At 39.8% G+C, this 16088-nt stretch overlaps 1 protein-coding gene across 1 annotated transcript; it reads left to right on the forward strand.

The window, feature by feature from the left end:
- Positions 1–1286: 1286 nt before the first annotated feature.
- plpp1a (phospholipid phosphatase 1a) lies at positions 1287–15424 on the forward strand (the record flags this gene model as incomplete). The annotated part of the gene is given in 3 exon segments (XM_036140329.1): positions 1287–1900; positions 10150–10304; positions 15144–15424. Coding segments are annotated over 3 exon segments (494 nt in total), but the record flags the coding sequence as incomplete, so codon positions are not given.
- Positions 15425–16088: the final 664 nt, after the last annotated feature.

The following is a 16088-nucleotide window of genomic DNA, read 5'->3' on the forward strand; positions in this document are numbered from 1 at the left end:
TTTTAATTAAGTCATTTTAAAAGACTGTAGAAATCCACTTTGATCTCGGTCCCACTTAAACGACCAGTTAGCTTTAGCCTCTGGGGCCGAATGGATCCAGGTATGTTTGTGTCCCACCTTATCCATCATAAGAATATCTGTCGTGCAAACAAACTGTAGACATAACATAACGTTTGTCTGGGGAAGAAGGAAAAACTCTATAAAAGATAGTTATCAAACAGATTATGCAATAGGCATGACATAAATAAGTAAAGAAGGATGATGCAGTGCAGGTGCATTTACTGAAGGGATGAAGGGAAATGATGGAAAAGTCTAACTTTGTCTTTTTCAGGTGTTTCCAGTGAATGTCGGTGAACTTCATCACACCAAGTGAAATTTTATATAACCCAGTAGTTGTATCTGATGAACGATGTGGCAAGGACAATGCACTGCTTATCTCGAGATGGCATGTGACAGACAGAACCGGTTAGATTTTTCTACGAGTAAATAAAGTCACAAAAACATGCTCTGTGGCTCAAAAAGACACAACTCCACAACTCTCTTTGTAGGGAGAGAATGGATTTTTCAGGTTTATAGTCAGAAAACCAACAAGTACGCAGAGTTTAGTATCCAATATGGCTGCTACACACACAGCTTAGTGAAGGCGGTCAATATAAACTATTTATTCACCCTTTTGACAGTTTGTAACTATAACCACTGGCATACAATAATACTATCTGTGAACTTTCTCTTGTGTGTTAATTGATAAAATGGATAAACAGGTTGTTGGACAGTAGTTAGCACCAAATTAAATGGCAAGTCTCCTTTGTCTTGTAACGTGTGACTACAGAACTCTCAACTTGGGTGCGTTGTCATTCCCTGGTCCGAGTTCTGCTTTCTGAGACAAATCGATTCATGATGGTTTCCTAATGGGCCTATATGTCATCACGAGGGGGGAGGGGGTGATGAGGATCAACAATATAGACCATCTCCAGTAAATTTGATGGTGCTAACATAAAGCAATGTTTCTGTGCGCTTCCACCTCCAATACAATAGTGTTTTAGAGAACTAAAAGTAAGTAAAAGTTTCTTGGAATAAGTTTATTTATCCTTGATTTGAGCAGGCAAATAAGATGATCGGCCAGTGGAATAAGAATTAAAATAGGAACAACTCATCTTAAGTGCAGTTTATCTAATTATCTTATTTTAGGGGGTTGACTTTCAGGTGAGAACAGTGGATCAATGTATATTTGTATCCCGACCCTACATGAATGCACCACCGGGGCACGCCTTATTAACGACCTTATCTCCGGCGCGTGAACGCAGCACCACGGCCCGTAGGAGCCGGTGAGACATTCGGTGCTTTTCGGCCCGGCCATTCGGATCGCGTTTCACCGGCAAGCAGAGCGAGACGTCGTCGACAGGGGACAGGTGTCCGACTAAAATGACCGGGCCCTCCGTGAGAGCGAGCCGCTTTATTTTGAAAGCCCGCAGCAGCTGTGAAAGCACCATGGAGCTGAGGCTCAGTTCCCCGGCAGCGCCACCCAGCAAGAGGAGCGACGACAGCTGCGTCTAGTGGCAGGCAGCAGCCGCTTCTTATTTAAAGCAGCTCTCCTGCGGACCGGGTGGTCTTTTTTTTTTTTTTTTTTTTTTTTGAAGTGTCATTCGTTCCTATTGCGATATTTCAAGAACCATTTTGGTTACCTTTTATTTATTTATCTGAACATTCGCGGACTTGAGTGAAAAACAGCAGCAGCAGCAGCGACGCGGCGAGGAGGAGCGTCCCTCCGCCTCATTTAAAGCGCAGCGGAGGCGGCGGCGCGCAGACAGACGGTGGGTCGGACAGGGACGGAGAGGAGTCAACATGTTCGAGGCCAGAGGAATCCCTTTTGTCCTGCTCGATATAGTCTGTCTGGTTCTAGGTATGTGTTTAGACATTTCCTTCGCTGCTGTTTGCTGCCCTGTTATGCTGTAATCTGATTATAGTGTGCGGGTTTAATCCTATTTAACAGTTTAGCATCACGCGAAAGGATTGTGTGTTTATATTTCAGCCACTTATCAGACATGTTTATGCCCTATAGTTTTTTTTTTTTGTATTGTGAAATAACCCTCAGCTTGTTAGATGTCCATAAACTTGTAAAATAAAATCGCTTATATTTTTAATGCCAGAATAATAATTACAAGCAGATCGTCCTCAGCCGGCCCAAAGTATTCGTGAACTTTGCGAGGGATGGGATGAGGACTGAGCAGGGCACACCTGCTAGCCTGGGGGAAAAGAGAACTTGAATTTGCACACCGCACGTTGACAGTAGAGGTGGGCGATATGGAGTGAAAAATATTATCTCGATATTTTTAGGCCTGATGCCGATATACTATATTTATCTCGATTATATGTTTTTCTTTTCATAAAGTCGTTCTAAAAAGGCATCTCTGAATCAAAAGCTTTATCCCAAATGTCTCCCTGGTGCATTTTTCAGCTGTAGATGAATATGAGAAAGGGCTGAAAAATAACCTACATGAATACATACAAGTATAACTATAACGCAACATAGACCATCTTGATATAAACAATATAGTCTCGCTTTATATCGCTTTTGAAATAATCTCAATATTTTTAATATCTCGGCATATTGCCCAGCCCTAGTTGATAAATGTGTAAGCTATACGCATTTTAAGGACATCTTGAAGATTGGGTTAATAGATTGAGCGAGACGTACTGAATTCTCATATGATGTTTAACCATCTTGCTGTTTAGCTGAAAGTGACCCAAGTTTTCTTCGGCTGGACATCCCCCCACCCCCACTTGCTGCTGCTGCACAAAGCTAGTCAGCTGGCAGGAAAACAAAATGGCAACAACGCCATTCCCCAACAAATGTAGGTTTTAGGACATATTTCCTGCCATTAAAAAACACACAAAAAAGACGGATATGCTGCAGCCTTGTTAGGGTAGCACGATGCAGCAGAAACGCAGACTAATCAACCAGCCAAGATCAACCTCTACAAAAACCAGAATGGCAAACAGGGGTAGCATCTTGCAGTAAGTATTTAAAAAAAACTACCGTTGTGTTTAACTGAACGTTTTGCTGAAGTCCACATATGGAAATCAAAACAAAAATAAAGCTGTATTATATGGGCAGGTGTGAACATAGCTGTTGCGTTTTTGTCTTTAAACTGAAGCAATTATTTGATGTTAAACAGTATTTTTGTAAATACAGTGAGCCCATGGTATCTTTCTAATCGAGGTGATCATTCCATGAGAATCTCACACCAGCAGAAGCCTGTAATAGAGTCTGAATTCAAGGCTTATGCATTTATTTTATGCTTGGAAGTCATCGTATAAAAAAAAAAAGAACAGCGAGTATCTGACTTTTTTTTCCCCCTCGTTTCCTAAACTCAACTCTTTACCTCTGGCTAACAGACGGAGTCATGAGATGTCATGATTGAAATAATTTTTTAAAAGATAATATCTTTTTGTACTCATCATAATGTACCATTGTGCATTTTCCTAGATTCAGTAACTTGTTTAGTAGGCTTTGCTTTCTGCAAATACTTTTAGTAGAGAATGGGTTTTTTTCACACTAGTTAGAATAAACTATTCAGACCCGTCAGCTGCAGGATATAATATCGCCTGACCCGAAAAATTCCAGGAATTCACTATTTAGATAAAAAAAACAGTATATATCCTCTTTATCGTTTTTTTTTCACCCTGTGTTATCTATGAAAATGAGCATGCTTGAAAGTGCTCTTTTCCTAAAGGAAATACGTTCGTAGTCAATACTAAATTTCCTCTAAATAAATAAATTACTAGTTAAGTTTTAACGCCACCTCGGACCGGCCCTGACGCAAACGTTGCTTTTATTGTCAAGTGTTCACATGGATTGACTTTTGCACTCACGTGGGGAACCTCTGAGTCACGGTGGAACATGATCTTTCTATTTAAAAGCACTGACATGAATTTCCTAACATTAAAAGACGGATGCTTAGATGCTGCTGTGAGTCATGTCCCTACCTTAGACTGCTAAGGATTTTCTCTCTCACTAAACCACGAGGTTCCCAGCGAGGGTCGCACATCTGCATGCCGCTGTTCATTTTCTATCAGCTAAAACTAGCCTCGCAAATCCTGTTTTAATGTAGAAGCTGCGTAACGCAGACCAACTCTATAAGGGCTGATATTAAGTCAGTATATTTAGACTGAAGTGCTCAGAGGGCTGGACTGTCGCACTTTGGCACAGATATTGTCTCTCTGGGGCGTCCATGTCTCTATGAAGGACTGGTCTGCTGCATGACTCCATAGATGTGTGTCACGCTCATTCAAGTATTTAAACACTCTGCTTGACCTGGATGCTAAACTAATTGCTGTTTCTTAAGCTAGCCTTGAGCTGCCCAAAGATGAGCAGTAGGTATGAGATTCTCGCGGTATGACACCTTGAGTAAAAATACCACACTTTACTGGTAGGTAATGGTAGTTGGTAATGATGGTTAGATGTAAGGAGACAAAAAAAACCTGTGACATGATCTTATTGCCGTTGTCTAAAATTAATAAAATCTATTTTTCTTATTGCAGCTGAACATGATAAAACCAATTCATTGCCGCTTTTATTTATAGTTACTTATTGATGCAGAAGCATAGACGCACGGTAAGGGGGGTGGGGGGAGAGTGTCTACTGACAATCGCTGTGCTTAAAAATTAATTTCACGACCTCGTGGCGGTTATTAACCATCAGTTTGTTCCACTTAAAATAAGTGGAAAATCAAGGTTCAAACTCTGCATCACTCACGAGAAACGGCCTGCAATTTAAATACTGCAAATTAAAAGACTGGGTTGTTTAAAACTATTTTTCTTTTTACAAAATTGAATAATTGCCCACTGAATTTAGTAGATTTATCAACTGTGCAAATAATAATAATAATAATAATAATGATAATATATTTTCTGACATGCTACCATTTGCACAGGGGGTTAACCCTAGAAGTAAGAGATGTGCTCTCTTATGGGGGTAGCGGCTCTTGTAGAGCTGGTTGCTTTAGACGTGTAGCTTTTAGTTTGCAAACTCTACTTTCAAAACAGTCGCCTTAATACCAGATGCTTAGCTTCCACACCCGTGGCACCCAATTGTTTTGCCACATGGGCCATGGACACAATTCCTAATTTTAAAAGAAATAATACATTTAATTTTTTAACCAGCTCAACAGTAAAGCGAGCTGTTTGTTCCACAATGGGTTCGGGTTGGCTATGAATAGTCCCCAAGCCAATTATTTATAAAGTTGTTCATTTCAAACCAAATGACCAAGTCTGGGGCTGCCCCGGATTATCAGGAACTAACGGGGCAAACAGCTCTCAGTCTCTGGCGGTTGTTGTTTAACAAATACCTTCCTGGTGAGGTGCGGTATTCAGAAACAGTAGATGCAGATGTGAATTCATGCACTGTTATCAAACAGCAAGTAAGTTACTGCACGCACACGCAGAGTAAATGGCTTGTGAATAGCACTTTGACTAGTCCGACGACCCAAAACGCTTCACACTACAGTCATTCGCCCATTCACTCCCTGACGGTGGTGAGCTCTATTAGTAGCCACAGCTGCCCTGGGGCAGACTGACAGAGGCCTGGCTGCCGTACATTGGCGTAAACACAAACAACTCCGGTCCACATACAAGAATGTGTGCACAAAACTCTTCCAGTTAAAATGCTTCAGTCAACAAACTTAAACTAGACTGGTAACCTTCAACTAAACTGCTGAACACAAGAAGGAAAAAAGAAAATGAAGAAAATATGGAACAAACAAAAGCACTAACCTGAAACCAGTAATCTATAAATTCATGCAGTGACGTCACAGTTATGTGTGGTTATTCTTGTTGAAGAACTGCAGCTTGTTTTGAGGATCTGGGATTGAAATTAGTTATGAAAGCTAACAGAGACCAACAGTAGTTGTGCGTTCAAACACCTAACAATGCAGAACAGAAAATAAAACCTTTTAATAAATTAATGTTCTGAAAATACTTAGCTGAATTTGAGCTCAGTAACCTTTTTAATAGCCTAATTGATTGTTAATGTTGTGTTAGCTAGCCATCTCAGTGATTTGATTGACTGTAGTTAAGGACAACCAAGCTAGCTGCTTTAAACGGACATGGACTCATAATTCGGCTGACTTCACGGCAGGGGAGATGATGTCACATCCAGAATCACAGCAAAGAAAAGTAGTGTGTCTCTTTAGCTATCCCTCTGGGTACCATTAACACAAATATGGTTGGATGGGGTAACAGAGACGCGATTTATCACCTTTATAATGACTCCGGACATATTTTATGCATGTTGGTGAGGAGACGAGAGATAAAGCGAAACACGCTCGCATTGTAAGAGTTAAGTGACCGTTTGGCAGTCACTAACTTTACAAAACAAATTTGTCTGATTAGACTACATGGGCTTTTAGCACTCAAGCAGTGAAGCATTTCAAACAAAGTAAAACACAATGAAATAACCGATTTAATTTTTTTTTAATAGTTTTATCGTAAACCAGTTTTATCTGCCCAGACCCTCTTACCAGGACCTGCTCTCATGAACAGGAGGCTTGCCCATGAGTTGTGTGGCGGTTCCACAGATGATGTGGCAGTTAAGGCTGGTTCTTCTGGGTCGGTGCATGTCGTGCAGTGCGGGGTTCACGTTTTTGGTGTTATCTTTTTCAGGCAGTGGGAAACAAACGCTTCAACCTAATTGGGGACAGTGTCTCTTCTTGGGAATCTGTGATTATTTTAGTTTCTTTCCTGCAGGAGGTTCTTTCTGCTCCTCCCGTGGCTGGGCTAAATGGGACAATATTTAAATTAAAAGAACTAATTGTAGTCGCCTTTTCCTGTCAGCTGAGTGGCAGTGTGCAGCAATAAGTTGGGGATCCATGTCCAGTCCTGCAGCCGGAAAAAAAAACTTGCATCACTCTGACGCTTTCTTACCAAAAGGATGTTAAAACTAAATGGTGTAATGGGAAGTTTTAGCTGAAGTACTCATTAAAACCTTGGCATAATCAATCTATGCCTGCGGAGCAGTGATGCGTGAACCTTCACGTATGACTTCTAGCTGCTCACACATCTTATTTCAAATGTGATTTTGATTTTAGAAAAAGCTTTCCAGCAGAATGAGCATCCAGTGAGAGGCAAGCCACGTGTCTGTGCCAGTCTCTGTGTGCTAATTGGCTTCATCTTCCAAGTAAAGCAGATTATTGAATTATAAATGAGGATCTTTGAGAATGGGTCTCCAGACCGAGGCTGGACGCAGTCCACTTTACTGCATGATAATAATGATAACGGTAATGAACGACTTATATGAACGCAGAGGGAAAAGGCAGGGCCCTCTACACTTATTCTTCCCCTGGCAGAGATGTGGAAAAGGCCTTAAAAGGAATTCATACTTTACTGCAGAAACATAATCTCATACAAAAAAAAATTTAAACAATTTTTAGCCTTGATTTGAGCATATTTTTGGAGTGGGCAAACAAAATCCTAGCTAAGAAAAAATGTATTGGCTTACTAATACTGTAATTACTGGTGTCATTTACAATTCTCAGGAAATAAATGTTTCTAAAGTGATTTTAGCATTTGTATTCTACTGTTTTTCAAGTTGATTTTTTTTCTATCAATTAGTAATCCATGACTGAAGTATACATTTAATTTGACACAGAAGCCCACTTTTCTTAGTAATTTTTTAAAACGGGAAAGACATGAGAACATGCTATTCAAGTGAGGTAGATGCTTTCCTACACATCTCTACCAGGGATGCAAATCATTTTAATGGGGTTCGATGAATGAAATTTGGACTGGGAATGTTTTGAATAAGAATATATTTCCCAGCGAGCAGAAAGGACAGTACTCGTCCTGTTGAGCCTGCATAGCTGAGATAATTTGCTTAATGAAGTTACTGCTGGCAGCCCAGCCATTGATACTAAAAGGAAATAAACCAGTGAGTATGGATATTGGTATTAAACTGTTTTAACTAATGTTAAGTTAGATTTCAAGTTAAGGGTGTGGTGCTGGTCTCAAGAGTGCCTCGGTCCCACCTCCAACTGTTGCAGCCTTGCAGCTTTACACTGTGCAGCTGCAAGAGAATAGTTTTGAAGATTCGGATGCGTCTTCATGTGATGTGTATCTTGCTCGCAGCTCGTTGATGTGGGTCACAGCTCAACAATTGACTTGGTTTCTGCTCGAATGAGGAGAACAACTCTTTACTGCAGCACAATGGGTTAAACGGGCCAAACGGCCAGAGAGACGACAGCGGCATTGCCCGCAGACTTTGCACTGTCAAAACCAGTTAGCATTATCTTTTATCTTTTTATGGTATTTTATCTGTAGGGAGAGTTGCTGCAGCTCTTTTCACACCAGTGTGTGCCTAACATAAACATTGCATTAAAAAAAAAGTATATAGAAAATGGATCTGTTTTCATCTAATTGGGTTTGTGTATTTCCCGTTTGACTAATGCTGCTGAGTATCTGATCGAGAGGAATGATGTACATCTTTTGTAGTTTAAATATAAAGACTTTTGTTCCCATTAGAAATAAATGAACAATCCTATTGGTATTGTGTTTCCACTGGCTCACAAAGTTTCATTTTCCATTACACAAACTGTAGATGTCTCCACCTCTCTGGGTGACATAATGAGGCTCTGCTGTTAATTTTATTTCACTTTATTACGTAATGTGTGTTGTAATTGTTTTTTTTCTTCTACATACATTTGTCCCTGAAACCTGTTTCTTAAACCCAGCTGTTGTGTGAATATCAGAAGGCTTTGTAGATTTTAAACAATTTGGCTGTAAACAATTTATTTTTGAATAAAAACAGTTAGAACTGTGTTTATAGAAATGACCATATTGCTGCCGGATTTAAAAAAATAAATAATGGATGTAGGTTGGGAGGAAAGGATTTGTCTATATCTCAAAATAATGTTCTTTGTATCAAGCTCTGTTTTCCCGGACATGTTGAGACAATCTAGATCATGAGATCACTAGAAAAATGGCTCTTTACAAATCTGATATTTGGTTTGTAACATGAATAAATTGCTAAATGTTTTTCCATTATCTCACTAGTTTTGATAACAGCACTACGGATGTGCCGATAAGAAAATATCAGCAGATATTGATAACAATATAAATAATTAAGTATTAATTGCCGTTATGGCCAATAACCAATATTTACTGGTATATATATTATGAATCCTGCCCCACCTTTTTGACACAGTAAAAAAGCCACAACCCTGCTGAGATTGCTTCTCTGCTTTAGACCTTGTGCACACTTAGTCTTTAGAAAAACAAATATTTCCCCCACATCATCCTTAAATATACATTGTTTTCAGGAAAGTTTTTATCCACATGAAGCTACACAAAAATGCCACTGAGCGTTTCATGCCAACCGCATATGGAGCAGTGTAATGCAAAGCTTTTATGTCAGCCAATCGGAATCTTTCAAAAACAATCACATGGTCTCGCCATATTGGGAGGGAGAGTTGGTGTAAAACAGCTGACCTCCAAGCCCTCCTTAGGGCTCTTCTCAGATCTCCACTTTGTTTAGCGTTCTCCACTTTAGCCTTAGCTTATGTTTTCTGGGAGGTTTAATACCAAACTGTTGCAGATACAGGAGCTGTACTGACTTTTTTTTATTTTGCTCTTAAACATCGAGGCAACACTTCTCACTACAGACTGTCTTTTGGATCGTTGTTACATTTTAAATAAACACCGACTGGCGAGAAGGGGTTGGGGTTGGGGTGTAAGTGAAGCTTATCAAACAGAGGGGGAAACCATTAAAAATCGTTTTTATAGTTTTCATATGGATGAAAGGCGAAATAGCATAAAAATGTATTTGTCTTCCTAGATATTCCGCGATGTGTGCACAAGGCCATAGTTAAACATCCCATAATCCTGTGCTGACATATGCCTTAAATACCGCAGGCCCAACCCCATGGCAAATATATACAGAAAGGTTAACGACAGGGAGGTATACGATGATTCCTAATGTCAGCCCAGTTTTAACTATCTTATCTTAACAATGTCAATACTGTAAGTGCATTTCTAAACAGCTCTTTTTTTTTTTGGCAGAAACTCTCCGCTCTAACGCCATGTTGTATTTGCAGCCTTTTATTTTGTAAACCTCTGACTTCTTCCTGTGGTAACCCGTCCCGATCTCTTCTTCCACAGGGGGTCTACCTCTGGCAATCTTTAACCTGGGTAAGATCCGACCTTACCAAAGTGGTTTTTTCTGTAGCGATGACAGCATCAAGTACCCTTTCCACCCCAGCACAATCTCCTCCACGGTGCTCTACACTGTGGGCTTTGTCCTGCCTATTAGCTCAGTAAGTAGTAGATTTACTCACGGCAGCCTGCCTCAGGGTTTGTATGTCGAGTTGTCAAACACAAGCGTAACACACGTGTGTGCTCCAAGGAGTGACAAGGCCACCCCCACAGCGCACAGCTCTCATTCCTTTTGTTATCGGCCACTTTAACTTTGTCCAGGTCTGGCGAGTCAAAATATCCACTGTGAGAGAGCTTTCTTTTTTAGTGAGCACTTATCAGATACTAATGCTGAGTATGTTCTGGTGGCTTAGTGTGGTACAAAAAGCTCAGGGCGAAGGAGGATGTCCACTTAAAAACATCAAACAGTGCAGTAAATAAAAACAAATCAAAAATAATCAGTAGAGGCCGTGAATTATTTGTTGAAGTGAGGCAAACGGTATGTTAGTCTGGGCACGGAGGACACCAACAGATTCCAGGCGCTACACATGATCTGTTGAACTTTCCATCGCTGTTGTTAATCAGTGCGAGAGACATGCAGGCAGCTGGAATGCATCTTTGGACCAGAACACTTGGTTCTGGACTCTATAATGGAGGCTGGAAGGACTGCCTGCTTGTGTATTTTTGTGATTTGATTTTTTTTAAAAATTTTTCTGTTTTCAATTGTGTTTCTCACTTTTCTGTATGTATGCTAGAGTTTTATTTGTGTGTTGTTACCGGTTGGGTTTTTCAGGAATTTAAGGTGCGTTTCAACTCTGCTCTCCTGAACCTCTTTCCCCAGCAAATTAATTTTACTCAACCTTTTTATATAACCCTGGGCGTTGTGTGCTTTTTAACTAAAGTTGCACAATATCAAATCACAATTGTCATTGCAATATGAATGCGTACAATATCCGAATTGCAAAACACTGCTTATGTGCAAAATTTGCCTGGATATTGTGTTTAAAATAATGTGCATGCATATCTTCTAGAGAGTAGTATATTTGGTCCATTGGAAGTGCTTTAACTGCCTTTATACCCACAATATATGCATATTTTCAGTGGGAGAGATCATCTCACATGGAGTGGGTGGAACGTAGGGATAAAGAAAAAGACTCAGGAAATGCAGGTTAATAGTCGCCCGTATTGTCATCACAATATGCAGCAAATATACTGCACACTCCCCCCCAAAATTAAAGGAATGCTTTTAAAACACATCAGATCTCGCTGGATATCCAACCTAATATGGAATGGGTCTTGGTTTAGGAACAACAGGATGCCGCATCATTTGATGAAAATGATCAATCTATAAAGGGCTTAATCTGAAGTCACTGAGAAAGTGAAACGGAGAAACTGATGTGGTAGGTTGGTGTAATTTACTAAATTGTTATTGCAGCAACTCAAAATTGTCCTCAGTAGTTTGTATGGCCTTCCACCTACTTGTGTGCATGCCTGACAGCATGGGGCTCCTTATGAGAGGATGGATGGGATCCCCCCAGATCCTGTCCAGGGCTCCACTGAGCTCCTACACAGTCTGAGGTGCAGTTTGGTTGGATTTAAATCAGGGGAGCAGGGAGGCCAGTCACTGGTATCAATTGGTCCACTGAATGTCTCTTTGTAGAGCTCTGGCAGTACTCGTCCTGTTCCTCCTTGCACAAAGGAGCAGATACCGATCCTTTTGATGGGTTAAGGACCTCCAGCTGCCCTGTCCTGCTCTACTAGAGTAACTGCCTGTGTGCTGAAATGACCTTTATCATGCTGGGAGACACAGCAGACCTTCTGGCAATGGGGTCTGTAGGGTCCAGGTATCGCCTCATGGCACCAGGAACGACACTGACGCTGGTCAAATGCAAAGCTACTGAAAAGCAGTCAAACCAATGAGGTGGGGAAGAATGTCTGTGTCCTCCACCTGCCAAACCATTCCTGTTTTATGTGTCATCTCATTGTTGCCCCTTTAGTGCGCCTATTGGTTATTTAATTAACACCAAAACCACAGAAACTGATTAACAACCCCCCAAAATTCCAGATATTTACCTGAGTTGATATTATAATCTATTAAGTGGTGCTTTAATTTTTTTGAGCAGTGTATAACAATTACTCGTCTTCCTAACACTGGAGTTGTAATTTCAACTTTATGTCATTAAGTGGTGGGATGTAAAAGTTATGTTGATGCTTTTATGGTAGAGGCGAAAGGGTCTTTTCACAACGGTTACACTGAAACAGAATTCAAATTCTTTCAAATTTGTATAAAATGTATATAATGTTCTCAATTTGTTCAACTTAAAACATCCAGGTTGAACAGCATTAGCCACACAAAGCAGCAGGGCCAGTTCCTTTCAAAGATAAAATTAGTATCTGTAACACAGCGTTCTTGCTTTGTGATAATTTTAATTGTTTATCTCAGGATCTAAACAGTGTAATGAACAGAAAGTATGAGCTTTAAAGAAATTTAAAGTGGGAGATAACTGAAACATAACGCTTTGCACCCTCCCATCAATCAAATGTCCCCAAAGATTCAGCGTAGTTTTTTGTACCAAATTTCTACCTTCTACGGGGGTTAGGGAATAACCCAAGAAATGTTTCCTAGTTGTTGGGGAAAGTCGAAACACACCTTTTTTAAGTGGTCATTTATGTGTTAAAGTCCAACTGGTGGAGGAATATGAGTGAAGAGGAATGTTTGCCATCAGTTCTCAGGGAGAGGTGATCTCCATACAAAGAGATGAGAGCTGATTTCAGGCAAACACGAATGCTTTGGTCTGTTTGGAGAATGCAATGCTTTATAACCTCATGAGAATTGTCATTTTGGTGTTCTCTGTTTGGTCTTTCCCACCAACCCTCCCTCGTTAACGGCATGTGACTCTCGTTTAACCATTAACAATGTTCTTCTGAAGCTGAGGAAGACGCCACCTGCAGGGGTTGCTGCGTTCTCTGGGACCCTCTCACCGAGCTGCAGTTTCTGGCTTTCCAAAGGGGGTGCACTGTTGCATGATGGGAAGATGTTTGGAATCTTCTTTAATAACCCATATTTTCTTTCTTTCTCATTGCTTTTCTCTGCTAGTTGGACTCCCATTTGCAATACTCAATTTGCAGCACCGGCCTTTCCGCCGAGGCTTTTTCTGTAATGACGATACGATCAAGTACCCCCTTAAAGAGGAGACCATTTCCTATCAGTTGTTAGGAGCGGTTATGATTCCCACCACAGTGCTCATTGTAAGTGCATTTTTTTTTTAGTCTGCTAAAGGTTCCCCTCTGTGCCTCTTCTAACAGCTCTTCTTGCCTTTTAATTCTGTTTTTAATCTCTCCCACCTTTACACATCTTTTAGATGTAATGTTTCTGCAAAACTTATTCCCAGCAGTGAGGAATTGATCAGGATCATCTAATGTTTAAAGATGAAACAGGAACAGGTAGATTTAGGTTATCTTTTAAGATCCCTAAATTAATCTGTAGCTGCAGCAACATGTTGACTAAAAGCGCCAAATAAGGCTGATGGGGAAGTCTTCACTCGCAGTTAAAGGGAAACAAGAGTTTCTACCTTTTAGTGAAGTCTGAAAGCTAATCTCATTTTATTCTGGTGAACAACCTTTGCAAAAAAAACTTCATAAACTGACAATAAAGACAAAAATAATGGCAACTCATCAATTCAGTTGTAGTTTACTTTTAATTTTTTACCGTTAGGAGATCAGTACAAAGCAGAACTGAGCCACCGGTCAGGTGCTATTTTAAGATTTGTGGGCCTGTAAACTGTCAAGTGTCACAGAACAACCATTTACAATCATTGCAAACACACAAACCTTTATGCTGCAACAACCCTCACAGTTATGGCCACTCCTCAAAATAAATTATTTCTTTTTTTGCAGCATTGCAGCAGCATAATCTGGCACGGAATAAATAATTCAAAATGCACCCTTTTAATTTGATGCGTTTTATATAATATAGGGAAACCTTCTGTGTTGTGAACTAATTGCTTTAAAAATAATTCCCCAGTGCCAATCTATACTATTTAATCTGTACTTTTTTTTTTTTTTTTTTTTTTTTTTTTAAGTTGATCGGAGCATCAAAGAACATTATTAATTCAAAATGTTTTGTTTCCCTATTGTATAACTATGATGTGACACTGCGACCCTTTTACTCTAAATGGGAAAGACAGGAAAACATGTGATTAAGATAGAGATGTAGAAATAACCGCTGGAATGTTGTTGTGTTTTTTTTTTTGTTTTTGTTTTTTTATCTAGAGTAAGGATTATGATAAAGAAATCTCCCAAGAGTAAAGAACTGCTATATAGTTTTTTTTTCAATGTATGTCTGATTATGTTGCTGCAATAAAAGAATGTCTAAATATTTTACTTTGCCATCTCTGCCAGGGTTGGCAATTATTACACACACTGTACAAGAATAGTAAGATAAAGATAAATTATGTTTATTAAGTGGACATCTTCCTGGTATAAAGACATTTTCTTTCTGAAAATGTAGAGACGCTGAGCTCCATTCTCCTTTACATTAGGTCAGCACAGAGTGGTTCAGCATAGCTTCACAAAAAGACAGGAAAACAAAAAAACAGCTGCTTGAACATCAGCAAGAAATACTTTTGGAGTTTTCTTATTTGAAATCAAACAAAACTATTTTTAAAAGTGTTCTGACTTTGTAACATCAGTCAGAGCTCCTTGGTCTGTATGCTCAGCTTTATTACTCTTTGCTTAGAGTTTCATGACTGTGTAGATCTAGTTCTTAATTAACAAATAACCCTAAGTAACCCCAAAAATGTAAAATTAAAGTGAAAACATCTGTAATTTATTCAACTCTTTAGATCACATTTAGAAAGTTAGAAACTATTTTCTTCACTCTTTCCTGAGAATGATATCTTTCTACTTTTTTGCATTTCTCCAAAGCTTTACTAAGCTCTTACTTGCTTCTTCCTTTGCAGATGGTCATTGGCGAGTGCCTTTTAGTTTATCTAAACCGCCTTAAATCCAAGTCGACGTTCGGCAGCTATGTTGCCTGTGTTTACAAAGCCGTCGGTACCTTCGTCTTTGGTGCCGGCATGAGCCAGTCCCTGACAGACATCGCAAAGTATTCGATCGGCCGGCTCAGGCCGCACTTCCTGGATGTGTGCAAGCCCGACTGGAAACTCATCAACTGCTCGGCAGGCATGTACATCGAGAACTTCACCTGCACCGGAGACCCAAAGATGGTCAATGAGGGCAGGTATGTGTCGCATCAAACTAAACCAGCCTTTTACATCTTTACCCATTTCTCTTTGTCGTTGATGATGATATGCAGTTACAACTAGTGTTGCACCGCTACCTGATACCAGTACTGGACGGGGCCCCGATCCAGCACTAAAATGGTGTTATCAGTATCGGCGAGTACCAACAAATAGGACACTGATACCATTTTGATGTTTGCATGTCACTTGAACGCAGCCTTCTCTCTCCCGACTAGTATTATACATGTTATATAAGTTCACGAAAGTTGCACTATTTTGGCATTTGAGAGCCAAATATCAGGGTTTAAAAGAGATTATTCAATTATTAATGTAAATTTACTGTCTTACTGTTGCACTACTGCTATACATGTTATAATTTCACAAATATTGCACTATTTTGGCCTTTGAAAGCCAAAAGTTTATTCAACTATTGTCACCCATTCCAGGTAGACAACAAAAAGTTCTACTATCCTAAGTAATAGTGTTGCGCCGATTCCATTTTTTGGCCCCGATACGATACCTGATACCTGGCTGTGCAGAATTGGCCAATACCGATACCATCTGTTTGAAATTGATGTGCGTGTGTATATATGAAGAACTGCATACTACTTAGGCTTTCAAAGGCCAAAATAGTGCAACATTCATGAAATTATAACATGTATA

Source organism: Fundulus heteroclitus, chromosome 8, assembly GCF_011125445.2.
Source record: "Fundulus heteroclitus isolate FHET01 chromosome 8, MU-UCD_Fhet_4.1, whole genome shotgun sequence".
NCBI lineage: Eukaryota > Metazoa > Chordata > Actinopteri > Cyprinodontiformes > Fundulidae > Fundulus > Fundulus heteroclitus.